Source organism: Tenrec ecaudatus, chromosome 4 (genome assembly GCF_050624435.1).
Source record: "Tenrec ecaudatus isolate mTenEca1 chromosome 4, mTenEca1.hap1, whole genome shotgun sequence".
In the NCBI taxonomy this organism is placed as follows: domain Eukaryota; kingdom Metazoa; phylum Chordata; class Mammalia; order Afrosoricida; family Tenrecidae; genus Tenrec; species Tenrec ecaudatus.
This window is the reverse complement of record NC_134533.1, coordinates 884,509-910,978: the sequence shown is the minus strand read 5'-3', so window position 1 is coordinate 910,978 and position 26,470 is coordinate 884,509. Positions and strand designations below refer to the sequence as shown.

Sequence of the window (26,470 nt, the reverse complement as noted above, 5' to 3'; positions counted from 1 at the left end):
TGTGGTGCCGACTGCTCTAAGGCGCCGCCTGGGGCCGGGGGCGGGCGGAGACGGTCCCCCCGCGTCTGTGGACGTGCCCGAGGCGGGGCCTGCCTTAAAGCGGCGGAAGCGGGCCTGACTCGCTACTGCGACTGGTAGTCGGACGTCGCGCTGCACTGACTTCTTAGTGCCACCGCCATGATCATCCCCGTGCGCTGCTTCACCTGTGGCAAGATCGTCGGGAACAAGTGGGAGGCCTACCTGGGGCTGCTGCAAGCCGAGTACACCGAGGGGTGAGCGCCGGGCCGCTAGCCGCCGGCGGGAACCGTTCCGCGGGCCTGCGAGGAGGTCCGGTTCGCCCGGGGTCGGGTGGGGGTGGGCGCCCAGCCTGCAAGGGGCTCCGGTTTGGCCGGGCCTGGCGGGTGCTCTGCTGGGGTCGGGCAGGCGCCCAGCTTCCAGGGGTTCAGGCTGGGGCTTGGCTGTGGTCCAGCCTGCCTAGGGGCTTAGGCTCGGCAGGGGTCGGGTGGGGGCTGGGGGCCTGGCCTGCAGGAGACTAGGGCTCTGCTGGGGTCTTGTAGGCACCCAACTTGAAGAGGTTCAGCGTTGTCTGGGGACCTGGCCTGCAGGGGCTGGGGCTTGGCCTGTTAAGCTGAGAGCACTAGAGCCAGTAGGCGGTGGCCTGCGGCCCTTAAGAACAGGGTCTCATCCCCTCAGGATAGCACTTCCCAGACAACGTAGCTGAGGGAAGCTGGACACCAAAACCCTCCATCCACTGAGGTCCACAGAGCCCCCAGACTACCATTCTCCCCACCGCGCCCCCAGCCATGTGTTTGGGACCACACTGCCCCATTCTGTAAGATGAGGCTCACTTTCTGACCCAATGAACCCTGGCACAGGGCAGGGACTTTCTTGTTGGCATCACTTGTAACCACTCGCTAGTCTGTGCCTGTCCCCAGCCTGTGGGTCCCCAGCTCTGCCTGCCCCAGCATCTTGCAAGCAGTCGGGCAGGTGTGCTCAGTGGAAATGGGTGCCTGCCAAGCCTCGATAGGGCCCAGGCTCTCCCTGGGAGACCCTGCATGTCAGGGTCTCGCATCTAGTTCAAGCCCTCCATGTGGAGTGACCACAGCTGTGCGTCTTTCTGGGGATCCTGGCATAGGTAGCTTAGGGGGAGTGGCTTCCCTGAAGAGGATCCTCCTGCTAGGGTCTGTGAGTACACGTTGGGAGGGCTGATGTCCACAGGGTGCCTTGACTGGGGCTCTGAGGCAGGACCCAGACAAGGCCGGTGCAGTGGCGCCTGCCATAGCTTTGGGGGGGCCCGGGCATCAGATCACAGTGGGAAACTGGAGGGAGGGCGGAGTGCCACCGCCCTGTGGGACACCTGGGTCAGCCTGGAGGAGCGGGGACCTACTGCCTTGGATGCTTTTCTAGTGCAAGCCCCTCCACCGTCATGCTGTTTGGGAGCCCTAGAGCCACCAGCCCTCGTAGAAGAGCCAGCAGCATGGGACAGGGATAGGGGCAGCTGGAAACTAATGACAGATAGACCTGGGAATGGGGACAGGACGTAGCTTGTAAGGTGACCAATCTTGGCCCCGTGGGGTGGAGGCTATGGGCAAGTTCCTGGTTGGTCCAGCTCTTGCCTGTAGCAGTAGGGCTGGAGGTGGAGGACCACCTGGTCTCACGCTCCACTCCCACCCCCACCCCCCAGGGATGCCTTGGATGCTCTGGGCCTGAAGCGGTACTGCTGCCGTCGCATGCTGCTGGCCCACGTGGACCTCATTGAGAAGCTGCTTAACTACGCGCCTCTGGAGAAGTGACCTGGAGAAGTGATCATGCTGTCCGCAACGCCACATCTTGCCTACATAGCACAAGCAGGGCGGCAAAGCCCAAAATGGAGGCCTCGGAGGGGACCCTGACCTCGGCATCAGGGGCACCCCCCAATAAAGCTCATTGCTGAACCACTTAAGAGTCTCAAGTGGCTGTCTGGGGTTTCTGTCCCAGTCTCCTGCCTTATGGTTGTTGTGAGCGAGGACTTTGAGAGGGTCTCCATAGCATCCACTGAGCGGCCACCAAGTTGAGGAGGGCTCCTGAATGGCACCCTCTGGGTGCAGAGGACATTGGCTGGGGAGAAATGGCCAGTGGCCAGATAGAGCCTTACTTAGGGACGAAGCTGTCTGGGTACTCAGGAACTAGACCCCACACACACACATACACTCGCCTTCCCCAGCCCAGGTTCCCTGTTGGGGTGCTGCCTTCAGCCCCACCTCTCCCTGTGACTGTGGCTCCACCCTGGCCCCCACCCCCCACTCACGGTGCAGAGGGTACTCTGGGAATCTGGCAAGTCCAGGCCACCCTGCCAGGGCTGCTCCCTGCTGCACCAACCACAGGGCCACCTTCCTGTCCAGATCAGGTATCACCACCCCAGGCGCCATGCAGGGGGGGTGAGGTGTGGATGGGTGTGTTGATACCAGACCTGAGTGACACGCAAGTGGGAGAGTGGCAGTCATTCTAACACTTTTACTGAGCACCATGGCAGGTGCGGTGCTGGGGTGGGAGACCAGGCTGTGACGGTCCTGCTGCTGCGTAGGACATCCTAGCGGGAGGTGGCGAGAGTCAGTGGGGAGGCCTCACTGGGTGTGGGGTTGGGTGGGGTGACGCTGAGCTGATGGGCACCAGCCCCTGGCAGCACCCCCACCAGGCCAGCCTTAGAAGTGGCCACAATCACCCACAGCCCCTGAGAGGGGGCAGCCTTGGGGGCAGGCGTGGCTTTTCCTCTACAGGCAGAGCAGGGAGGCCCTTCCCCAGCCCAGGGCTTTGGTGTGCAGCAAAAGGCACTTGAAGCTACAAAAGGGGTGGTCCCCAGACCACTGTGTCAATGAGGGGCTCCCCAGGCAGTCGCTTCTCTATGGGGAATGGCTGGATGGGGGGGTCAGTAGTCTTCATCAGTAGTCCAGAGTGGGGCAGGGCCTCATTCAGTAGTGCTCCAGCTTCAGACTCTTGTACAAACAGCAGGTGAACATCATCCCAAAGACCTGGGGAGTGGGAGGTCGGACACAGGAGGGGGCTGAGCAGGGGCCTCCACCCCCAGGCAGTGCACACAGACCATGCAGGCATCCCACACAACCCGGTCCATGGCCGCACGCACCTGCACACAGGCAATGCCAATGCCCACAGCCCCGATGACCCGCAGGTGGTCCTGGATGAAGGTCTCCAGCTTGGTGATGCAGCCGCCCTGGGGGTGGGGCAGGGTGCTCAGCATGGACTGGCCTGGTCCAGAGTCCTGGCCTGGGGCCCAGGGCCACCAGCACACCTACCTCCACCTTGTAGATGTTGGAGGCGTGGTCCCGGCGGCCACAGCCCTCCACCACTGTCTTGCAGCAGCTGTCGGGGACCAGGCGGCGGCCGGCCTCGCCTGAGCGGACCCACTCACTGTCCTGCCAGTCCCTGGAGTTGTTGCTGCCACAGCAGTGGAACTAGAGTGGGGCGCAGTATGGGCTGAGCCCCCACAGAGGCACGTGCACCCATCACCCTGCCAGGGTTGGGGGGGCGGGGGCTGCCCCGCTCGCTCATTCCCTCAGGGGCCCACCTCCTGCTGCAGCTTGTCCACGGCGCGGGTCACCCCCTCCTGGCCAGGCTGACGGTACCGTTTGGTCATGGTGTCCTTCAGGTTCTCCTTCAGTTCCGAGTTCAGCTAGGGGGCATGGGGTCACAGTGCAAGATCTGCCCCTGCTACCCCCACCCCATCCAGGGGCCCAACGGCAGAGAGGTCAGCTCTCGGGGAAGGGGGGGGTTGTGTGTCCATGAGCCTGTTGCTATCTGCATCTCCGTGTCTGCATGTCCCCCTGCGGGCAGGTCTCTGTCCAGAAGGGAAGGCCTGCCTCCTATCACCACCGTGTCCTCTGAGTTCCAGCAGTCTGCCAGCTGAGTCTCTGTCCCTGCATGCATGCCGCTGTGTGAACATGTCCCTGTGTGCCTGAGTGACGGAGTGCGATTTCCTGGCTTTTCTACTGCATGGCTTCAACTCCCACCAAATGACAGAGAGGCCTGTGTAACACAGGGGACTGGTCAGTTTTGTTGCCACACCCCTGGTTATAAGGATGAGGAGAGAAATCCCAGCACCACTGGCATCTGGAGGCAGGGCAGGAGGCCAGGCCCAGAGCAGGGGAGACTGAGGCAGAGTGGCAGGTGTGCTTCCCAGACCACAGAAGCAGAGGCCTTGGGATCACGTGGCTGAGAGGCTGCAGACCAGAGAGACATGGCTGCCGGCAGAGGAGAGCTGCTGCTGTGGACCAACTGCTTCCTGACCAGCTCGCTTGCTCGCTCTCCTAATAAACCCTGAGGGAGCCCTGTCCAGTTCTGTGCAGCCGCTGCAGTGAGTGCAGGAATCCAGACAGCACAGAGCTGCGTGTGCTGCCTCCAGAGGAAGGCTGGAGGGTGGCAGCCTTGCTGACCCCTGGCTCTGCCCTCACCCACTGTGTCGGAGGGGGGAAGGGGGACCTCACCTGCTGGTAGTAGACGTAGGCCAGGACCCCCGCAATGATCTCCAGCAGGAAGATGAGGAGCAGCAGGATGAAGTACTGGGGGGCAGGGACCCAGTGAGGCTGCGCGCCAGCAGGAACAGGCCCTGGGCCGGGACTCTCCCTGTCCAGGCTCCACCAACTGGTCCCCATCCAACTCCCCCTGATTTCCTCAGGGACACAAGGACCCACAGAGCTGGGCAGGGGGGCCCACCCAGCTGGGCGGGGCTACAGCACGCGTGGTGTGCTGCCTTGTCACCATGCAGCCCCCCTCCCTGCCCTGCTTTGCTGTGCCAGCCCAGATGCAGCTGACCAGACCACTGACCAGACGCAGCAGGTTCCGCCTCTCCTTGAAAGTAGCACAGCAGCCCAGAACACCCGTCACCATGACAACCGCACCGGCCACCACCAGGATGTAGGCTGTGGCCAGGTAGGTGCCCGAGGCCAGCAGGCTGATGTAGTCGCTCTTGAGGGCCAGGGTCCAGATGCCCACCGCCATTACAGCCAGGCCAGCCAGCTGGGGGTAGTGAGCACAGCTTTCAGGTCTGGGGCCCCCAGAGGCTGGCTCCCATCCCTGCGGCCCAGGTGGATCCCCTCCGCACCCAGAAGCAGCAGTTGAAGGTGAAGAGCAGGTACTTGAGGCAGATGGTGCCGCAGGTCTCCTTCTCACTGAACTCCCCCATGCTGGGGCCTGTGGGATGGGGACGCTTGGTCAGGAGCCAGGCCTCCTCCTGGCAGGGAGACACCAGCGCAGCAGGAGGCCACACAGGCAGGGGTGACCAGGCCTGTGATGGGCACAGCTAGCCCAACCACTGGGCTGGCAGGGGAGACTCCAGAGAAGCTGGATGACTCACTGTCCGGTGGATTCTGGCGCTGTGTCTCCAGCTGCGGCCAGGGCCAACCGGACGCCCCCACCCAACCCCAGGGCAGGCCAGATGTCCCCCCCACCACCACCACCACTTCCAGAACCAAAATTGGGCAGGGCTGCATCGCTAGCCAGCAGCGGGCCCCATGGTCAGCTCGCACTCATGGGCAGCCCTCCCCACAGCACTCCTGCCCTCTGCAGGGCGGGCTCTCTGCCAGCCCACAGGAGCTAGGAGGCCCGGGGAACTTGGCAATTTGGAGGGCTCTGGGTCTTGGTTGGTTTCCTCAACCCGGCTTCCTTCTCTTCCTGAAGCAAGGAGGAGGGAAAGTGGCGGGCTGAGGTACTCAGCAGAGGTGGGGGAGGCGGGCTGGGCCATCCCTAACCTGAGCCACAGCCCACCCTCCTGGCTGAGTCTGCGCGCCCAGACGAGCAGGCGCCTCGCCTCAGGCTGCTGATCCAGACAGGCCCCGCCCTCTTGCCCAGTGCTCACCTAGAGGTGCCTCAGGCAAGCAGGTGGGCAGTCGTTTCCTGGAGGTAGGCTGGGGGGCAGAGGGGCAAAGGTTAGGAGATGGCAGTGGCTGTGGAAGGGCCAGCCTCCTCAGGGAGGGAGGCAGCCTGGCCTAGGCAGCCGGCCCAAGCTGTGCCTGGGGTGGGCAGTCACTCCCCCTCACGCCCCACCAAGCATCTCCAGGCCTGTCCAGTCAGAGACGCAGCCAAGCCTGGTAGGTCTGAGCTTGGGCAGGACAGGGCAGACATTCCTGGGCAGGCTGCAACTAGGAGGGGCCGTCCTGCCTCTCAGGCCACCCCACAGAGTACCGGTCAGTCTTCCCCATCGGACAGCAGCTGCAGCCTGGGAAGGGCTTGGATGTCACCCCTGGGCAGAGGGATGTGGACAGCACCTCCCCGCCTCTAGCGGACGCCCCTGGCTCCCCGGCCTCAGGTCTCTGGGACCCGCAGCAGTACAGACTCCTCCCAGGAAAGCCGGAGGCAGGCGTGAGCCCCCCCTGGAAGGCTGGGCTGGGCTGGGCCTGCCAGAAATAGCGCCCGTGGCCGGAACACTTGCCCCACCCAGCCTCTGGCCAGCCAGCAAGCCCCAGGGACCCTCCGGCCAGGCCAGGGGAGGAATCCCCGCGTCACTCCAATGAAGTCATCGCCGCCAAGGCCTTCACCGGGCGTGACCAATGGCCAGCACCCTAGCACAGGGCAGTGGGCGGGCCTGCCGCCCGAGGCAGGGGACCGGAATCTGGGGCCCTAAAGGGTCTTCGGGCTGCACATTCCCAGGCTCTGCCCGAGGGGGGCCGCCCGGCCTGCGCAGTGAGCTGGGGGCGCCTCCCCGCTCGCCTGCCGTCGGGCTCCCCTAGGAGAGGGCCAGCGAGGGGCTTCGGGCGGACCCGGAGGGCGCGGCCTCCTCGCTTTCCTGGCGCCTGCTGCCCGGCCGGGCCGCGTGGCACCTTCCCCTCGGGCCCGGCCCCCCAAGTGCCCTGGCGGGAGGAGCACTCACCCGCCGGCCACGCGTCCGGATCCCGGCTCAGGCAGAGGCGACTGCGGGGGCGGTGACTGGGGAGCCGGGAATGCGCGGCCCGGGGCCTGCTAGGGAGACCCGCCCTGGCCCCGCCCCTGCGCTGGCCCCGCCCCTGCCCCGCCGGCCCACGACTCTGGGCAGGTCTGAATCCTAGAGGGTGGGACCGTCCCAGCAGGTTACCAGCACTTGTAACTAACTTAAAGATAGCGGATGCTCTGGGGGCTCCCGAGCCCAGCGGGGACCCACCCGCTCTGGAGACCACGAGCTGGGCCTGGAGGCCGAGCCAGGGGCGAAGGTGAGGCCGGCCAGGCCCAGGGCCCAGTTCCCTCCCGGAAGGACAAAGGCGTGCTTGGGAAGGCATGCTCTGTGATCTGGGTTGTAGGCAGCCCTGGAGGGGGGGGGGGTGTGCAGTCTGGAGTCCCACCCTCCCCTCCTGTAGCTGCCCGCTGCGGGGCTGAGGAATTGCTGCTGGGACAGAGGGAGAAAGGACAGGCCTGCTGACCAGCAGGACAAGGGGGCTGGGAGGCGAGGGGAAGAGACATTTGACCCAAGGAGCACCCGTCTCAGGCCTGCAGGTCTGGGCCTGCACACTGTAGGAAGGGCCCTCTGTCCGTGGGTTGGGGCAGGGGTGCTCCAGGCCGACCCCAAGGAGCTCCTCTCCTCTACAGATGCCAGGCTCCTGGCGGGCCTGATCAGCACCCCAGGCTGTGGTGGCTGACAGCATGGATGCTGGCAGGGAACACTGCCCTGGCTGCCGGTGGGGCTCCATCCACCGTGTGTGCAGCAGCTGGGCGTTTGTTTGCTGGGTGGTGGAGATTGGCATGACCAGGCACGTGTGGGAGCCACAGGGACCTGAGCTCTGGCACTGAGGGCCAGGGAGGGTATACAGTGTGCCTGGGCAGTGCTCACGCCAGCCAGATGCTTGTCATGGTATGTTGCCCCACACAAATCACACATACGCTGCAGCTCGAAGACACAGAAGGCCAAGGGGCAGAGGTGAGGCCACCAGCTTTTATCAGGTGGAGGGGGGTTTCTCTATTGGGACAGATGGGATGGAGACCAGACATGGTCCAGCAGGGGGCCATGCCCCACATTAGTGCTTTCAACTCTGACCCTGTGTAGCCCCTGTCCTGAAAGCCAGGCCCTCGGATGGTCAGTGGGCACTGGGGAGGTGGCCAGAGCCTCGACGGGGTGGACGAGCCCAGCTGCTGCAACAGCAGCCACCAGCAGGCGCGGGCAGGCGGGCTGCCGCCAGGGCCCTTCTTCGGGCACTGCCCAGCCGCTTGGTCTCCCAGGCGTCTCTCTCGTCGCGAAGCCGGGTGTTCAGCTCCCTGAAAATGAAGGAGGGTGGTTTGAGGAAGCCAGCCCAGAAAGCAGTCATCTTGGGCGGGCAATGCCGCCATGCGCCTCTGCTGCCCCCGCCCCTCAGGTCAGAAGGGAGGTGGGAGGGGGGGGGCGCTAGGCTGACGTGTGAGGGATGGAGGGCACACCTGGAAGAACTAGACACAGCGGGCAGGGGCAGTGCCCTTACCTGAGCAGCTCCAGCTGTCGCAGGAGACTGACCTTCTCCATCTGCATGTTCCTTGAGACCGTGACCACGTCTCTGCGGAGAGATGGCGGTGAGCGAGACCGCGCGCCGCCGGGACCCCCACACCTAAGCCCCAAACCCTCAGGTCCGCGCACCGGCGCGTTTGTTCGCGGCGGACCCTGGCGTCGCCCTCCAGGCTGCTGAGCTGCGCCTGCGCCTCCTCCAGCTGCGTCCGCAGCGCCTCGTTGGCCAGCCACAGCTGGGCGTTCTGCGCCTGGGTCTCCAGCTGCTCCGCGGTCCGAGTCTGCAGCTGCTGCTCCAGCTGGGAGAGATCGATCGGGCGGGGAGTACAGCTCGAGGGGAATGCCCCTGTCGACCCCGGCCCCAATGAAGCTCGGAGATGGCGACTCTCAGGAGCGGGCTGGACCGGGGCTCTCAACTCCGCCGCGACCCCTGACCCTCGACACTTCTGGACTCAGGGCCACTGAGCTCGAAGCCCCACCAGGGGCGGCAGTGGGGATGGAACCGGGCCTGGGCATCTCCCGCTTACCTCCCGCCGCCGCAGGCCCACGCGCTCCAGCTCCTGCTCCCGGCTCTGCAGCTCCAGCTCCAGGCGGCTCCTGCGCTCCGGTCCCGGGAGGTCCTGGAACGGTGCGGGAGGTGGGGAGAGGGGAGGAGGGGCGGGGGGACCTCCTGAGTAAGGGTGCCAGGGTGGGGCAGGACCCGCGGGAGGAGGCGGGACGTGGGCGCCTGGGAGGCCTGCGGGCAGGGCGTGCCGCCCACCTGAGGGCGCAGGCGCAGGCGCTGCTCCCGGCTCTGCAGCTCCAGCTCCTCGTAGAGACTGCGCACCTCTCGCTCGTGCTCGCTCTCCCGCCTAGGGGCGCGGGTGGTGGGGAGGGGGAGGCAGAGGCCTGATTAGGGCCGGCCACCTCAGCCCCCAACCCCTGCCCCGCGGCCCCCAGCCCTCACCGCCGCAGCGCCTGTGCCAGGCCGTCCCGCTCCCGGGCCGCCTCCTCCAGGCAGGCGGACGCGCGCATCAGGACGTCCTCGAAGCAGCCCAGCAGCTCCGGTCGCTCGCGCTGCAGCACGATCCAGAGCACCCGCACTGCGTGCTGCCTAAAGGGGCGGGTGAAGGTGAAATGATCCCCAGGAGGAGGCCGCTGACGCCCCGGTGTCCGACCCCCGCCCCGCTAGAGCCCTGCTGCACGTGATGGGTGCGTCTGCCCTCGTGCGTGGCGTGTCCAGCCGTGCATTTCTCGCCTGCCCCTGGTCCCTGCGTGGCATGGCTGGGCGTAACGCCAAGGTGTCCTATGGCGAGGTGCAGCTTCCCAGCCCGCCAGGTAGCCTGGCTGTCACCTCCCAAGATGCAAATATGTGGGAAATCACGCTTGCCCATCCCAGGATTTGCAGCTGAGAGGAAACGGGGCGGGCCCAGCGCCCACAAGGACTCCGCCTGGGAGAAGCCAGACCAGTGGAAAAGTCAGAAAGACAAGACACGGATGAATATGGCTTTGGGGGTCCCGGCTGAGCAGGGGCTGAGCAGGAGCAGCAAGCACTCACTCTCCCAGGGCCCTGGCCACCCCCAACTGCTCCAGTGTGTTGCAGAACCGCACTTCATCCTCTTCTTCCTCCTCCAGGGAGCCCCCGAGTCCCCGAGAAGGCGGCCAGCCTGACTCAAAGGTCTCTTCTTGGGCGCTGGAAGGCAGCAGGCCCTGGGCAGACTCCACACCCACAAACTTGCCTGGGGGGCAGAGAGAATGTTAGGATCACCTGGGCCGCTAGCTTCTCCATCTTCCGCCTTCCCACCTCCTTCACCCCCACCCCTACACCACCCAGCCTGTATTTTTCTGGCCCAGCTTCCTGTTTATCTTCCTCCTATGGCCTGAGCTGCCTGGGAGTGGGAGGTGACAGCTGGGCTCAAACCAATGAGGGCTGCCAGGCTCCCAGCCCTGCCTGGGGTGGTCACTGGAGAGGGCGAGGGCGGGGGCAAGGTGTCTGGAGGATGTGGCTGGGGTCCCTACAGCCAGCACTGGCCCAGATCCCATGGAGAAAACAGGCTGAGTCTTTGCAGCCACCCTCCCCGCTATGCCAGGTGCAGGGTCTGTGCGTGGGGGGCTGGCCAACTCACCCAGGCCCAGTCGGAATTCTCGGGGCGTGAGGAAGCCAGTGTGGGCTTGGTCCAGGCTCTCAAACACGGCCTCCAGCTGCTCAGGGGTCAGGGGCAGGTCGCTCTGCAGGCCCTGGCCAGGAGGAAGACAGAGATGAGTGGGCAGCCAGAGACCCGTGTCAGGGGGCTCTGGTGGCAACTCACCTGTAGGTCGTGTCGGGTGATGAAGCCCTTGGCCTCCTTATCACACAGCAGAAAGAGCTCCTGAGCCTGCTCCAGCATCAGCGCCACCTGCAGGGGGGCCACCGATCGCCTCTCCTCCTCATCTTCCTCCCTGGGCTCCCCAGCCCCCGCTGTCCCTGGACTGGCCATGGGTCCCGCAGGTGCTGTGAAGGCAGGGGGGGGCAGCCCAGAGATGAGCAGGCATGGGACCACCAGGCAGATGATTGGGCAGGAAGACTAACAGTACTTCAGGGACTGGGGTCTTGGTGGCATGGGGCAGCCTGGGGGCCTACAGGTGTCATTTAGCGGGGTCTGGTCCGTAAAAATGCACTACCAGAGTCAGTTCTCTTTCAGAACGCAGCAGGTGAGATGGTAAACCTCCCCAGAGACAGGCAGCCTCATTTGTCTCCTGAGGAGCAGCTGCTGGGTTTGAACCCAGACCTTGTGGTCAGTAGCCCAAGGGCTAACCACCACACCACCAGGGCTCCAGGGAGCCTCACAGACACAGGGACCCTGGCACACAGGGGTTAGCTGCAGAGGGCTGGAGATGGGAAGTGCGGTGTCCATGGCTCCTGGTAGCTGGGTGAGCAGTGGTCAGCCAGAAAGAGACAGACCTGCAGGAGTGGGACACTGAGTCTGCCTCACCCCCAGGCCGGGCTTCAGAGCTGCCAACACAGCAGCCAAGGGGCAGAGTGGCAGAGGTAACGCCCCAACACCAGGCTTAGGGCTGTCCCTGGGGCTACAGGTGCAGGGTCCCCAGCTCCCGTATCTTCTGCTTGCCCCAGGTCAAAACCAGGCACCAGAGGGGCCACTCTGCTAGCCCAGCGGGTGCCCCTCCCCCAGACTCGCCCTCCCACGTCCCGGAACCACAGCGGAGACGCTCCGCCCCCTAATCAGAGCCACCTGTCGTTCCCACAATATCCTGCTCCTAGGTTTCCCTCGTCCCATGTCCTGTCCTAAGACGATGGGGTCTTCTCGGTTCAGACGGGACCTCGGATCCTTCCAAGCCCCTCATGTTCGACTTCCACAAAGGGCAGGTCAGAGGGGGCGGCGGCGGTCTAGAGGACGGGTCCCAAGGGCCAGGCCTCCTTTCTGCCACTTCGTCACCGCGGACTGGGTAACCACCCCCACCGGCGCCTCGCAGGCTCCCGGACCGGAGGTCTATCCCAAGCGGAAGCGGAGCTCCGGCCGCCCTGGGAGCAGGCAGGGGAGCCCGTGGTGTGGTCCTGCGAACCCACACTCCCCGCCGTGCGCCCCCTTTGGCGGCAGTCCGAGTCGTCAGGAGGCGAACGGACCCCAGGACCTACCTGCGACCTGCGCCGCCGCACCTGCTGCGCGCCCCGGCAGGTCCTCGCGGAAACGCACTGTGCGCCCGGTCTGGGCTCTACGCAGACCCGCGAGCGCGGCTTCCGCCGCCCGGGCAGCCAGCGAGACCCCGGCCGGCCTGGCCCTCCAGGGCGGAGCCGCCGCCGCGCGCTGCAGTGGCCGTGCCTCCGCCTCTCGGCGCCGCCTGGAGCGCCCAGGCCCCGCGCCCCACCCAGCCCACACCCTGCCCTCGACCCCCGGAGGCCGCATCTAACCTAGCCGGGTCCCCGCACGCACGGGCCCCGACTGGTCTGAGCGTGAGGCAGCAATGTCAGCCCGGGGACCTGGGACCCTCTCGGGGCGGTACACTGGCCATCAGCGGCCACTTCTGTCCTCAGGAGCCCGACGGCAAGCCCGGCTCCAAAAGCAAGCTAGAAAGGGCCGGCAGGAAACCGACCAAACTACTTTCCATCGCAGGGGTGGGGGTGGCGATCTCCTGCGGTCTAGGGTTCCACTTTGCTTTCCCACTTCTAAACAATAAACAGGCAAATGCTGGAGCGTTAACCAGCTGTAAGTCCGCATCGGGTCCCTCTGGGCAGCCAAGCTCCGCTCGCACACAGCCCCGAGTTCCCAGTGGGGTGAGCCGGGGGCCTGGATGTGTCCTCCTCCCTGGCCCCTGCACCCACCTGAAGGACTCCGCTCACAGGACTGGAGGCTGTCCAGGGAACGGGCTTTCCAAGCCAGCTGGGACACACAGGCTGGGCCTATCGGACAAGACCTTGAGACCAAGAGGGGGACGGCCCCTGGCACTCAGGAGACAGGGGACCTGCTGGGCCTGCTCTCCCAGTCCTGCTGCCGTTATTGTTGGCTCTGAGCAGTCAGCACCAGAGCCACACCACCCTTTCCAGGGGCAGCGGGCTGAGCCCAACCAAGCCCCACACCTGCTCTGGCACCTCTGTACAGACCCTGGGGTGACTGTCCACATCCCCTCAGTGTGTTGGGGTGGGGGCAGAGGAAGGTAGGTTTCACAAAGCCCTGTCCACCCAGAACAAAATGCACGCCCCTCACCCAACCTCAGCACTGAGGACCCTCCCATGTGTCAGTAGTGAGGGGGGGGGGGGCAGTTGCACCTGACTGCAGGGTTTGTGATGGGAGGCAGGGACAGAGAGCCTTGAAGACTGAACCAGATGGAGGGTGAAGGTAGTCCCTCCAGGTGCTGGGGCCTCACCCACTGTTGTTCCACCTGGGACCTGCCCCACGCCCAACCAGAAGCTGAGTGGGAGGTGGGTGGGGTCCAGACAGCACTACCTTTTGTAAACATTGTTTTTTTACCTAACAGCATTCTCTGACTGCCATCAAGACAATTCAGGCTCCTGGTGACCCTGAAGAATGGTAGAATTGCCCCTGTGAGTTTCAGAGCCTCTCTTCACAGTGGAAAACCGGTGTTTCTTCTGAGGATCGACTGGTGATTTCGAACTGCTGACCTTGCTGTGAGCAGCCCAAAGTGTATCCACTATGCCTCCATGGTTCCCTTGCAGGAGCCTGGTCCTAAGTAATTCCAGTGGCCCATGGGAAGTGGGGCCATGGGAGGAGGCTCCAGGCCCAGCTGGCTGCCCTGCCTGACAGCCAAGGCTCTCCTTTGAGAATGCTCCTTGGGTGAGGGCAGAGCACCAGGTCTGGGGAAGTGGGGAAGACCCTCCGTCACCAGGCTTTAATGCATGTCGTCACATACTTGGGACGGAGGCAGTGTTGAGCTGTGGCTTTTATTAAATCGGTTTTGGCGAAAATAAATAAATCTGACACACATCCTTCAGCAAAACCCCAAGACTGGGGAGGAAGCACAGGGTGAAGTTTTCTGGAGTAATACTGCCCATGGCAGGTGGGGAGGAGAAGGGGGAGGAAAGGGGCCCCCAGGGGGGCCCAGCACGTGGTGGAAGTTAAGGCACAGGTGAGGGAACACAGGTGAAGGGGAGGGGGCATCCGCACCGGTCCCCACTCAGTGCAGCAGTGAGTGGTTTGTTGGAAGGGGGCTGGGAGTCATAGAGCACCCCTCGGAGGGGAGGGGGACTCCAAGCCCTCCCTCTGCAACCTGTATGCAGAGGGCGGCTTTGGCCAGCCCCAGGGCCCCGCCTCACCAGGCAGGGAGGCTGAGAGGGGGGGGTACCACCCTTGGCACCTTGGCAACGGGACCCCAGGGGACTGGGGAAGATGAGGCGGTAATCAGATCAGCTTGGGGGCAAGCCCGGGAGGTGCTGGGGGGTCTCTGGGGCGTGGCTGACCGGCTCACGCATGCGCAGGGCATCGGGAGGAAAGGCCACGTTAGAGCAGAAGAGGCCAAGCAGGAGTTGGCGCTGGCACTCCTCCCACTTGGCCAGCGCATCCCCGAGCGAGAGGTTGTTGCGCATCCAGTTGGGCAGCGCCTGGCTGTAGGCGGCACAGGACAGTGGCACGGAGGGAAGGGACTGTGCGCGGCGTAGCTCCAGCTGCTCGGACAGCCTGCAGCGGGAAGGGACGGAACCAGGGGACTTGAAAGGGGTCTGGCGGCTGTGGGGGCACAAGGCGTTGGCAGGTCGGGCGGCTTACCTGCTGGGCAGGTGGCTGCCCAGCTTCCTCTTGGCACGCATGACCAGGTACTGGCAGATGCTCCCAGTCTGTTCCTTCATCCACCGGATGTCCTCAGGCACGTCCGGCAGCCACTCCAGCAAGCTGGGGGCGGGGCCGCAGGATAAGGCTGGGGCCACACCCACTACCCAACCCTAGACAGTCCCCCCTCCAACCCCCAACCCCCCCTACCGGATGGTGAAGGATACTGCACTCTCCAAGGGCAGCGTGTAGGGAACCATCATGGCCGTGGCAAGGCGCACAGGCAGCATGTTGGACAAGGTGGTCAGCAGGTCCTTGGGCTCCACGCAGGCCTCCAGGAGAGCTGTGGGCAGTGGAAGAGGGAGGTTGGTGGAGGCGGAAAAGGGAAGCTCCCCTCCCCTGCCCCTCTCTCCTGGGCACGTACCCTCATTGAGCCTGGTGGGCAGGTGGTCCAGAATGTGATCCTCCCCAGATGGCTGCAGGTGCTCCTCAGCCTGGGCCCTCTCCGCAGCCACCACGGCCTCGGCCTCCTCCTCCTCAGGAGTGCGGGGCCGGGTGGGGGGCAGTGCCAACAGGGGGTTGGGCTGACTCAGGAGGCCTGGGGTGGGGAGGAGGTGTGGTTAATGCGGGCAATGGCCACCAGGGAGACAGCAGCGCCCAGGTGGCAGCCCTCCCTGTCCACAGCCTGCAGGTCCCAGTACACACACACCGTTGCGGCGCAGAAATCGAAGTCCGTCCCGATAGCCCTGCTTACACATCTCCCGCAGCACCTGTGGCAAGTGCAGGACCAGCTGGAACAGGCATGCCTGTAGACACCCCTCACCCCCTAGAGCCCACTTGCCTGGATCCTGGCAGGTCCCGGTTGGGCTCCTATTCTGCCCACTGCCCAGCCCTCAGCAACCACAACCACACTAGCTCACCATAGGCTCCGGGGGGAAGAGGGCCTTGGAGAGGCGGTAGAGGTTGCGAAGGTTGAACTGGATGCTGGTGTTGGTGAAGCGTAGCTCGTGGATGTTGGTGGAGCTGTCCTGAGGGCAGATGTCACTCTCTCCCGAGAAGGGGGACACAGTGATGGTGTTCTTGAGCTCGTAGAGGGGCAGGTTGTCGGAGATGCCGCCATCCACATAGCGCTGCAGGCAGGCCAGGACCCACCGTGAGGGTCCCCAGGCCACCCGCCTGCCCTTCCTCCCCTTCCCAGTTCCTCGTGGCCCACTGCCACCCCATGCAGGCCTTTCACCCACTGGGCACTGGGTACCAAGCGAATAGCTACCCAGGGGGTCAGGAAGTATGTCTCTTCAGGCAGCCTCTTGGGTAAGCAGGCTGGGAAGTGAGGCAACAGGCAGAGGCGAGGGCCAGGGCCCCACAAAGCCTTCCTCCTGCACCCCTCGACCCACTGCCCAGGCAGGACCCAAAAAAAAAAAAAAAAAAAGCGGCCCCAGGCAGATACTCACCACACCCTGGAGGGTGGGGGGAATGAGGCCACAGTAGACTGGGATGAAGGTGCTGCAGATGTTGGCCTGCAAGAGTATTCGGGGGCAGGGTGGGCGATGAGTGGGTACGACTGGCAGCCAGCCAGCCCCTGCCCCCCCCTGGCCTGCACCCACTGCGCCCACCTGGATGAGCTCTTCCTTGGAGTTGAAGTGGGATATGATGACGTTCTCACCATCAGAGACTCGGGTCAGGGAGATGCCCAGCCGCCCATTGACTTGCTCATGGCAGTCGACAGGCAGCGTCTTCAGCAGGCAGCCCCGGATGGTCTTCACCAGGTTGAAGGAGGGGTGCAGGGGGCCCAAGAACCTCTTCCTGGCCTCCTTGGACACCTCGATGATGTTGGCACCGGCCTCACCTGGAACAGCGGGGCAGACACTGAGCATCCAGCACCCCTGCCCCACTCCCTCCCAAATTTCACGGTGTGGGGGAGAGGCTTCCAAGCCTTGGAAACCAGGGCTGGATCCACAATTTTGCCACCTGCCCTGGAGTCTAGCGGGCTACCCCTCCTGGGATAGCATAGTGCCCAGGCTGGCCAGCTGGATCTGTCCTCTCCCTGGTATTTCACAATCGCCTTCCACATGAGTCACTGGGCCGGCCTGGTGTGCCAGCCACCAGGGTGGGGAGAAGTCATTTAGTGGCTCAAGTCAGCCTTCACACACTGGGTCAGCTCTAGCCAAGGGCAGGGGTCCCACAGGCCTGACCCAGGGGAGGACCTCCCTGGAAAAGCATAGTAACTGTGTTCCCCTCCTTCCCCCCCCACCATCCCCTGAACCCTTCAAGAGCTAGCATTCCCTGCCCAACACTTTACCTAAGAGCCGGTGGGCTCTGGCTCAGGATAGAACTGGGCTGGGTGCATCCCCTAAGACTGGTCAGGGCATGAGAAGGGCCATGCCTTCCCTCTGGCCACACAACTACAGGCCAGCACCCAGCTGTCACCACTGGTGCGCCTGTCCTACCATGGCCCACACTGCCTGAGAATATGGGTGACATGCAGGGCACCTTCTGAGTCACATCTTCAACTTGGATTTCAGTGACCTGGGGCCACGGATGGGGGACAAGGGCACTTGCCTGAAGACCCCCTGGGGCAGGCAGGAGTGCAAGTTTCCCCTCACAGGTTCTCAGAGAAAGGCCCCAGGAAGGGGGGAAGGGAGGAGGAGCCTTAAGATCCTGGTGACCCCACTGTCTCTGGGCTCCTGACACAAGGACATGGAGTGTTGTAAACACCACAAACACGCCCTGGTGCTGGGCCGGAAGTGTAAGGAGGCGGGGCCATCAGGCATATCCAGGTCAGTCCCGGGGTGGCAGAGTCCTGAAGCCGACGGCCCTCTGCCCCAGGAAGAGGACGCAAGGGTGGGCTGTACAAGGTTGCGAGAGGAAAGGTCGCCCTGAGCTGGGCTCACCCTCTTGGGGCCTGACCAGATTGCTTCAGGCCCGCACCTGCACCTGGAAAGCCACACCAGGCCTCTGGTTTATGACAGCTTGGAGCGGCGTAGCCCGGGGACACAGTGACCGCTGGCACCAGGTCCAGCGTCAGAGGGAACGCAAGGTCTTCTCCCAACTCGCAGTCCCGCCCACGGCTACCTTACTTTGTCTTTCCCTCGAAAAAGCGCCTCTGCGGCACCGCACCAGCCAGCCCCCTAACTCAGCCCTCGGGAGCTCGCGCCGCGCCGCTCGCACCCCCGCGCAGCTCCGGACAGAACAAGCCGGACCCCGCCCCGGCTGGTGTCCCGGCGGAGACTCGGGGCCGAGTCCAGGGACGGCAGACAGACCCCTCTCCCTCGGCGGCCCGCGCCGGCCCCACTCACCCAGGCAGGCGCCTGTGGCCAGCGCCGTGGCTGTGAGCGCCCCGGCCGAGGCGCCGTAGATGTGCTTGGCGTTGGCCACCAGGAAGGGCGCGTGCTCGCGGAGGCAGGAGGCCACGCCGATGTGGTAGATGCCGAGGAAGCCGCAGCCCGCGAACGAGATGTTCCACGTCGCGTCCCGGGGGAACATCGCGGCGCTGCCCCGGCTCCGGGGCTCCGCGGGGCGCAGGCCGCCGTCCGCCGCGCGCGCGCCCGCCCGCCCCTCGCTCGCTGGAGACGGACGCCGGTCGGCCCGGGCGCGGGGCGCTCGGCTTCGCGGTCGCGGTCGCGGTCGCCGGTCTCAGCCGGCGGAGGCGGAGACGCTGTGCCGCTGGCGGCGGGGGCGGGGGTATTACTGTGGAGGGAGCGCCCGGGCCGGGGCGGGGCCGGGGCCCGCGGACCAATGAGGGCGCGTGCTGAACGGCCGCCCCTTCTGGGCGGAGCCCCACGGCCCCGCGCGGAACAGCGAGCCCCGTGGCAGGCCCCGCCCCGCTCTCACGTCCGGGCCTTCCCAGTCCCACCCCTGTCGCGCTTCCCTGCGGCTGGGGTCCCCCTACCACCCCCTTGCGGGTTACAGGTGGTCGCCCAGCAGGCGGTCCACCCACCAGGGTCTGCCACGCCACCAGGAAGACCTCGAGCGCTGGGAGTTCCGGGGCCTCCTCTACACACCCGGGCTGACTCAGGAACGCTGGAGCTGCATGAGTGTTAACACATGAATGCCCCCCAGATGAATCCAACTCCAACTTCTCTAGTACCTGCTTCTGGTTCTGGCTCCTTGGACGCGAAGGGTTGGCAGCCCTGAACACAGCCTGCCCCACCCCCGCTTCATTCCCTGGCAGGAGTGCTCAGATGTTGTCACCCTCCTGCCTCCTTTTGCATTTCGCCTCCGATTGTAGAGCAGGCCTAGCCTGATGGGGTTCAGGAGGCAACCTGCACCCCCACACAATGGGAGCAGTGTCGTCTCCCCAGGGCACAGCTCCAGACGGCCCCAGAGGGGCAGAGGGTCACAGCAAGCTGGCTGGAGAAGCCAGAGCAGGGCTTCCCAGGACACAGCATGTATGGTCTGCTGTTGGTGCACAGCCTCCCAGCCCTGAGCACCAAGTGCATGTGCCTGAAGGGGCAGGCTGCACAGGGCAGTGAAGTGCTTTTGGGGCAAATGCCTTGTTCCAATGAAGATGGGCTGAGAGCGCTGTCCCAGAAAGGGCACAGAACCACCCAAACTGCAGAACTGCAGGTGAAAAGGCTTTGAGGCCCCCCAGGACACAGCCCACATGATTAGACTTGGCCAAAGATTCCAGCCTCGAGCATCCTTTTCTCTGCAGACCACTTAATCAAGCCCATCATCCCAGACGGGCAGCCGGGTGCTATTGTGGGTCAGCATGACTGATGTTACTCAAGGCAGGGGAAATGATGTGGGGCAGGGGACGGAGGCAAACCCAGAGGTCCAAGGGGTGGAGGAATCCCACCAAAGGTCCTTGTCCCAGGATCTGCTACAGGAAGTGGTCCAGTAGGCAGTGAGCACAGTGAGGCCATGGTACCTCTGCCCCCATTTCCACACCAGGCAGTTGTTTTGAGTACATCTCCCCTCCCTTTGGGACTCTGCTACCAGGAAGGTTCGTCAGAAGCCAGAACAGGGCACTTCCTGGAAGGGAAATGTTCTACTTGCCCTGTTCACGTCAGCCAGGTCAGTGGGGGCTCCAGGGTTAGTCGGAAAGTCCTATTGGTGTCTGCATTGGGGGACATGGGGCTTTTAGGAGGGAGAAAACCCTCCTGAGTTTAAGGGACCCCTCCCACCTCTGCCCTAGGCCTTACAGCCACCCCACTGGTGCAAGGAGCTGCCAGCCCCTACTCCCATAGGGCAGGCCCTTAACCTGAGGTAGCCCAGATTCCCTTGGCTCAGTCCCCAAGATGGCTCCAGGCCCATTCTTTTGAATCAGGATGGAATGGTCTGCCCTCCCATCCCTCTTGTGACAACTGGAAACCTATCCAAGGCCCAAACCTCAAAAGGGATCTGGGCCCTCCCTTCCCAGCTGCAGAGGGCAGCCCTGTTAGCCCACCCCATGTATCCTTTGCTGCCCTACTTTATCAAGGAGCTGCTGCTTAGGGTTCCTGTGGCAAAGACACTCTGGGTGGCTCAAATGGCCCATGCCTTGTGTAGGCAGCACCCTAGCAACACCCCATGCAGGCTCCCCAAAAACAAGTCCTGGCTGGCAGCCAGATACAATAGGGCCTGGCTCACTAGGTGAATATGCATCACAGAAATGTTTTGCGTGGGGGGGAGGGCCTGGAGAGCCAGACTGAAGCAGATGAGGCTGTCCACGTCCACATTCCGGGAAGAATGCCTCCTGGTTGATTCAGAGCACTCAGGAGTTTGGGAAAGGAGTCACATGGAGTATCAGTGGTACACTGAATCTACTTCCACAACCAGTTGTCAGAGACCCATTGAGCAGCTGTACTTTATTCTTCAGGGTCATTATGAGTCAGCATAATCAGTGTGTCTGGGCGCGTTCAAACCCACCAGCTGTCCCATGGGAGCCTGCGCCAGTGAAGGTTTGGAAAGGAGCTGATGGCAGTGACTGGATAATTCTGCACCAGACACCCCTTGTGCACCTCAAGCCCCACCCCAGGCTCCTCAAAGCCCTGCTCTCCCACTGGAACGGGGTGTCCTGTGTGCAGAACACAGCTTCCCACCACAAAGTGCAGCCAGGTGGCTTGGATACATAAAAAGGCTTTATTTGCAAGGCAGGGTTAGTCAAACAAGCCAAAGCCCATGTCGTCATCTGACTCCTCGGATTCCTCCTTCTTCTCGTCTTTCTTCTCCTCTGCTGGGGGAAAAAGACCAGGACAGTGAGCCCAGGGCCAACCCCGCAACTGGAGAACCCTTCTGAGCCCCACCTACCTGCAGCTGGGGCTGAGCCGGCAGCAGGAGCCGCTGAGCCCGGGGCAGCAGAAACAGCCACAGCACCACCAGCAGGCACACTGGCAAGCTTGCCAATACCTGAGGGAGGAACCAGAGTCCAAGGTGAATTTCCTGTGTCTGAGGGCCACTTCACAAAAGTGGAGTGGACAGTGCGAAGGTGGGGTTTGCCAGTATAGCAGGGGCACCCCCCTGGTCCCCACAACAGGCTAGCTGTTGCTCGCCACTCAGCTAGAGCCCTGCTTTCCCCAAGGGGCCTGGCTGGGAACTCCTAACACTGCATGCCTCTAAGCATCTTCCCAGCAGGAAGTTGAGCAAACATGTTTACAGCCAGCTGCTGCTCCCAGGTCCAGCTCCCCACCACTAGGGTGAGCTCAAGGGCCAGATGAGGATAGGGAAAGGCCATCTGCCAGGGGCCTTCTGCATGGCACCCCTGGGCTAATCCTGTAAACCAGGCTCCCCAGACACTGCCCTAAAGACAGCTCCGTGTTAGTATGCTGTCCTGGGAGCATGCCCATGGAGTGAGGCCACCAAAAGTCTGACCAATCCGCTAGGCAATGCTCCTAGGGTGATCTCGTCCACAAGCGAACCCTGGCAGGCCACGGCCTGGCCAGCAGGGATTAGGATGGACTGTAGAGCTGAGTCTGATTGCCCCACAAGTCACTTACCCTGGGCAATAACGTCTTCAATGTTCTTCCCGTTCAGCTCACTGATGACCTACAGGGAGAGCCCCAGATCACCACAGGTGCCAAAGCTGGCAACCATGTGGGAGCAGCCTGCCAATGGCAACCAGGCCCCGATGTAGTACCCGCTCCTTTCAGTGGCTCGGCTGTGACCGTATTCAACACTTACCACCTCTGTAAACCGCCACGGGGGAGCAGCATCAAGTTACACTTGAAAACAAGATGCTATCATTACTAACACGGAGATGTGGTCAGAAATGACCCAAGACGACAACAGAAAAGTGGGTGAAGGGAGACATCGGACAGTGTAAGATAAAGCAAAGTAATAATTTATCAATTACCAAGGGTTCATGAGGGAGGGGGAGTAGGGAGGGAGGGGGGAAATGAGGAGCTGATGCCAAGGGCTTAAGTGGAGAGCAAATATTTTGAGAATGATGAGGGTAACAGATGTACAAATGTACTGTACACAATTGATGTCTGTATGGATTGTGATTAAGAGTTGTATGATGTGAAATTGACCATTCAGAACAGACAAGCCCTGATTGAAGCGGGGTACCTTCTGCCTCTGCCCTCATCATCAAAGCCCTCAAGGAACCACCCAGGGGTAGAAAGCCGGAAAATATTATGCATAGTGACAACATCACTTTCAATGAGATCGTCGGCATTGCATGTCAGATGCGGCACCGATGTTTGGCCAGAGAACACTCTTACTATTAAAGAGGTCCTGGGGACTGCCCAGTCTGTGGGCTGCAATGTTGCTGGCCCAACCTCCTATCATGGATGACACCAACAGTGGTGCGATGGAATACCCAGCAAACTAAGAACTACAAAAGAAAGCAATACTCATTTAATAACCCCCACCCAAAAAATAAGAGTACTATGAACCCCCAATAAAATGATTAAAAAAAGAGAAATGCCCCAAAGCGGCATGAGGTATGTGATTTCTGATTATCTAAGGCTGCATCACCTTGCTCCAAGCAGAAAAGTTTCAAAACAAACCTCTTGGTAAATCTACATACAATAAACTAAATTAATAGTGGCTTGGGATTATGGCAGGAGAGGTTGGAGGGCAATGTAGCCAAGAAAGGGTACAGAAACAGGAAAAAAATGCCTTAGGGCTGAATAGGTAGGTAAATATCAATCCAGTGAAATAAATGGCTAATTGCACTTATCTACCAAAAATAAAGATAACTTCTCTTGCCATTTCATTTGTCACGAAAGAGGTGCCCCAGGGTGGGGGAGGGAAAAAGGAGGAGCTGATACCAAGGGCTCAAGCAGAAAATATTTTGAAAACTATGATGGCAGCATATGTACAAATGTGTTTGATACAATTGGTATGTGGTTTGTTATTGAGAGCTGTAAGCCCCCAAATAAGTGATTTATTAATAATAAAAAAAATAAAAGGGTGCCCAGGTCACTCCCCTGGTCGGGCCCTTGCTCCCACATTTGCTACATGAACCCGGCTAATCAGCTTCGACTCACAACGACCTTACAGAACAGCCTAAAATTGCTTTGAGTTTCTGGGACTGTAAATCTTAAAGGGAACTGAAAAACTCGTTTCCCTTAGACCAGCTGCCCTGTTCGGAACGCGAACCGTGTTGAGTCAGCCACCGCGGTCCACAGAACCGGCACGGGGTGGCCCAAAAGGCCCTCTAGCGCCTTCCCTCGTAGGTGCGCCTACCTTGTTGAGCCGGTCGTCGTCAGCCTCGATGCCGACGCTGTCCAGGATTTTCTTGATGTCCTTGGCGCTGGGAGACGCATTGCCCCCGAGGGCGGCCAGCAGGTAGGAGGCGACGTAACGCATTCTGAAAGGTGGCAGAAAAGTTCCAGCGGCCACGTTACCCGAGGCCTCTACTCGCGCCCCCTCCGGCCCGAGGCCAAGCGAGACCCAGTGGCCGCCCGGAGCGGCCTACCTGCGGACCAAGGCGCCGCCGCGACCCCGGGACCGCGCGCCCAAATGCCCGCTCCGCGGCGCGGAAGACCTACTCACTCGGCGACGGTGGACAGGCCTCACGCGTGCGACCTCGGCGGCTTCAGGGAGGAAAAGGAAGGCGCCGGCGCAAGGGGCGGGATTAAACCGCTACCCAGAAGCCTCTAGGGCATGCAGGAGGCCACCCCTAGGGCGCCTCCGGGTGACGTCACGGGGCGCCAAGCCAATGAGGATGGACGAGACGCCATTGCCCCGAGTCACGCAGTCCCTGTAGCAAAGGCGCAGACGACTTTGTTCTAAGGCACTTTCTCGTTTGGCCGGGGGAGAATGTCCTCCCATGTCTGTTGGGTAGTCGTTCGACGGAGGACGCGAGTCGGAATTCAACTGCTGCTCTCTTCGGTGCCTCGCGCTCCCAGCATGCCACACGGCGCCTACACCTCCCAGGATGCAATGCGACGGCCTGGGACCCAACGGCCAGGACCACGCCTGCGCAGCAGCAACCTATTTAGAGGACGAACTAGAAGTCCCATAGTGCATCACTGTCGGAAGCGCGTGAGCGCCGCCTGAATCTCGTACGAGCCGCGGGTCTGCACGTGGTCTTGGGTGGGACTTAGAACTGGACCGCGCTTCCTCGATGTCTGCGAGTGTCGCTCTCAACCAGTCGGTCCGCGTCAGGTGGTGGGGCCGCTCACTCCGTCTTCCTAGAACGAGAGCCGCCTCGCGATCAGGTGCCTGCAGCCCGGCCCTCCCCTTCCCTGCCGAGGGCCTGCCTCTGCCTTGAGCTGCGGGCCCCGGGAGCGGACATGCCCTAGGCCCTGTTGGCTCCTTTGCGCCTCCGCGCCCGGGAGCACTTCAAAATCAGACAAATATCACTCACTATTCGGATTGAGCTCTGAGCTGGGAGAAGGGCCCGCAATGCCTCCACGAAGTTTAGCCTTCTAGTGAGAGAAGGCACCGTGAATAAGGAGGCCCTCATTCCCAGGCGAGATGAGGAAGGGGTGCAAAGTGTAGTAGTGGAAACAAGCCGGAGCATAAGCAGGAAGACCTGAGATGAACGCTCTGGGCAGGGTGGCCTAGACCCTCAGGTGGCTGAGCTCTGAAGATGGAGCTAACCTCAGCGAGGTTGCCCCCACTTCCATAAGAAGGGCCTGTTGGGTAAAGCAGCGATGCGGAATTATTTAAGGAAGCCATTACATTGATGTGACTTGATGTACAACAGAATGAACCTTGCCCGGTCCTGCAACATCCTCACAATTGATCCTGGCCTGAGCCCATTGCTGCAGCCACTGTATCCATCCATCACCTTGAGGGCCTTCCTCGTTTTCGCTGCCCCTTCACTTTACCAAACCTGATGTTCTCCAAGGACTTGCCTCTCCTGACAACATGTCCAAAGGAGCATTCTGGTTGTGCTTCCAGTATAAATCTGTCTGTCCTGTCAGCAGCCCATGTTCAATAGTCTTCTCCAGCAGCACAATTCCAATGTATCATATTCTAGGTTGTGGTAGATTTTCAAAATTGATTCCCCTGGACTGTTGCTGGGGTGATCAATCTGAAAGTGATGGTGATGGACGCCAAATGTTTTTGACTATTAACAGTGCCATCCAACTGTACACTCATGATTGAGGTGGGAAACTACGCATTTAATCACCACAGTAGTAAAAATGACAGGGAAATGCTAACAAACCCTCTGGCATCTGTGTGGAAAGGGAATGAGGGTGGGGGGATGCTGTCCTGGCCCGGGTGACCCAGGCCACAGGTCTGTCGTGAGAGCTGCAAATGAGCTGAGACCCTCAGGAGGCGGCGGCCGAATGAATGGTGGCTGGCACTGCCATGTACTTACTAACTGGATGCCCTCGCTTCATTTTGGCATGCATTATTAATGGATATTCGTGGTTCTGCTGTGCATGAAGCTAGCTGGAGAATTTGCCCCCTCACCAACCCCCGTTGTTTGTGTACATCAGATCCAGCCACTTTAGAGCAGCGGTTCTCAACCTGTAGGTTGAGACCCCTTTGGGAGTCGAATGACCCTTTCACAGGGGTCACCTACGACCATTGGAAAACAAATATTTCACAGTATATAATTGCATATTGTTTTGTGATTAATCCCTGCTTTATGTTTATATTCAATTTGTAACACTGAAAATACAACCTACATATCATATATTTACATTATGATTCATAACAATAGCAAAATGACAGTTATGAAGTAGCAACGAAAATAATTTTATGGTTGGGGTCATCACATGAGGAGCTGTATTAAAGGGTCGCGGCATTAAGGTTGAGAACCACTGCTCTAGAGTTTAATCTGCATAAGCCGACAATTGATGTTCTTAGTGGCCTGTACTTGGATCATTTCCTTTTCTCGGCACTGTTGTAAATTCTATACCATGGGCTATAAACTAAGGAGACTGTCAGCATGCAGCGGTTATACATTGGGCTGCAAGCCACGAGGCAGGAAGTTGGAAACTACCACCCAGATCCACGGGAGAGAAGGATGGCGCTTTCTACTGTAAAGATTTGCAGGCTTGGGGACTCACAGGTGCAGTTCTACCCTGCTCTGTAGGGTCACTGTGAGTCAGCATTGACTTGATGTCATGGAAGTGATACCTGAGGGGATGAGTGATAATGTTCTCTAAAATGAAATGATAATGTCTTTAAGGTGAACCAGAGACATACATAAACCATATATGCCTGAATGGATTTGGGGCTTGCACTTAATTTTAGCCCCAATGGAAGAATATTTAGTTCTCAATGATGTGACTCTGCTTGATGTGAGACCTCATGAAGAGATCACTGAAGGATTAGGTGCCCTAGCAAAGTATGGCAAAGAAACTAGATGGTGCCTACCTATCAGAAAGAATAGCATCTGGGGTCTTAAGGTTTGTTTTCAAATGAGTAGGCATCTTAAGTGTCAACTAAGTGCACATGGAAGAAGCACACCAGCCTGTGTAATCCAAATATTGTAAATAATATAATCCAAATC

General features: G+C 61.3%; 5 protein-coding genes and 1 non-coding gene across 12 annotated transcripts; 1 reads left to right on the top strand and 5 right to left on the bottom strand.

The window, feature by feature from the left end:
- Window positions 1-83: 83 nt before the first annotated feature.
- Window positions 84-1,942, top strand: POLR2L (RNA polymerase II, I and III subunit L). Its single transcript, XM_075545177.1, has 2 exons — window positions 84-272; window positions 1,685-1,942. The coding sequence occupies exons 1-2, from the start codon at window positions 178-180 to the stop codon at window positions 1,791-1,793; spliced, it is 204 nt and encodes a 67-aa protein (XP_075401292.1). The 5' UTR covers window positions 84-177; the 3' UTR covers window positions 1,794-1,942.
- Window positions 1,943-2,478: 536 nt separating this feature from the next.
- On the bottom strand, window positions 2,479-6,968 carry CD151 (CD151 molecule (Raph blood group)). 4 transcript variants are annotated; one of them, XM_075545165.1, is made up of 9 exons: window positions 6,860-6,968; window positions 5,849-5,897; window positions 5,096-5,184; window positions 4,819-5,010; window positions 4,479-4,553; window positions 3,563-3,667; window positions 3,291-3,449; window positions 3,122-3,208; window positions 2,479-3,008 (listed from the first exon to the last, which is right to left on the bottom strand). In XM_075545165.1, the coding sequence occupies exons 3-9, from the start codon at window positions 5,174-5,176 to the stop codon at window positions 2,949-2,951; spliced, it is 759 nt and encodes a 252-aa protein (XP_075401280.1). In that variant the 5' UTR covers window positions 5,177-5,184; window positions 5,849-5,897; window positions 6,860-6,968; the 3' UTR covers window positions 2,479-2,948. The 4 variants fall into 4 exon arrangements, with proteins under 4 accessions (XP_075401280.1, XP_075401279.1, XP_075401282.1 ...); XM_075545164.1 differs by having other exon boundaries at window positions 6,864-6,933; XM_075545167.1 differs by lacking the exon at window positions 6,860-6,968 and adding an exon at window positions 6,258-6,363.
- Window positions 6,969-7,132: 164 nt separating this feature from the next.
- CRACR2B (calcium release activated channel regulator 2B) lies at window positions 7,133-12,291 on the bottom strand. Its single transcript, XM_075545169.1, has 9 exons — window positions 10,720-12,291; window positions 10,537-10,648; window positions 9,969-10,149; window positions 9,378-9,524; window positions 9,192-9,282; window positions 8,959-9,051; window positions 8,564-8,730; window positions 8,412-8,483; window positions 7,133-8,211 (listed from the first exon to the last, which is right to left on the bottom strand). The coding sequence occupies exons 1-9, from the start codon at window positions 10,885-10,887 to the stop codon at window positions 8,034-8,036; spliced, it is 1,209 nt and encodes a 402-aa protein (XP_075401284.1). The 5' UTR covers window positions 10,888-12,291; the 3' UTR covers window positions 7,133-8,033.
- Window positions 12,292-13,791: 1,500 nt separating this feature from the next.
- PNPLA2 (patatin like domain 2, triacylglycerol lipase) lies at window positions 13,792-18,284 on the bottom strand. Its single transcript, XM_075545168.1, has 9 exons — window positions 17,922-18,284; window positions 16,239-16,471; window positions 16,077-16,142; window positions 15,546-15,755; window positions 15,335-15,395; window positions 15,050-15,223; window positions 14,836-14,968; window positions 14,626-14,748; window positions 13,792-14,538 (listed from the first exon to the last, which is right to left on the bottom strand). Exons 1-9 carry the CDS (start codon window positions 18,106-18,108, stop codon window positions 14,268-14,270), a joined length of 1,458 nt encoding a protein of 485 aa, XP_075401283.1. The 5' UTR covers window positions 18,109-18,284; the 3' UTR covers window positions 13,792-14,267.
- A 2,385-nt stretch (window positions 18,285-20,669) lies between these two features.
- RPLP2 (ribosomal protein lateral stalk subunit P2) lies at window positions 20,670-23,691 on the bottom strand. Of its 4 annotated transcripts, none has more exons than XM_075545163.1 (5): window positions 23,548-23,691; window positions 23,239-23,362; window positions 21,543-21,591; window positions 20,857-20,955; window positions 20,670-20,779 (listed from the first exon to the last, which is right to left on the bottom strand). In XM_075545163.1, exons 2-5 carry the CDS (start codon window positions 23,359-23,361, stop codon window positions 20,706-20,708), a joined length of 345 nt encoding a protein of 114 aa, XP_075401278.1. In that variant the 5' UTR covers window position 23,362; window positions 23,548-23,691; the 3' UTR covers window positions 20,670-20,705. The 4 variants fall into 4 exon arrangements, with proteins under 4 accessions (XP_075401278.1, XP_075401275.1, XP_075401277.1 ...); XM_075545160.1 differs by having other exon boundaries at window positions 20,670-20,782; window positions 23,548-23,690; XM_075545162.1 differs by having other exon boundaries at window positions 20,670-20,782; window positions 23,544-23,633.
- LOC142447701 (small nucleolar RNA SNORA52) lies at window positions 21,371-21,507 on the bottom strand. The gene has a single exon (XR_012784361.1). It is a non-coding gene; the product is annotated as a small nucleolar RNA SNORA52 (small nucleolar RNA).
- Window positions 23,692-26,470: the final 2,779 nt, after the last annotated feature.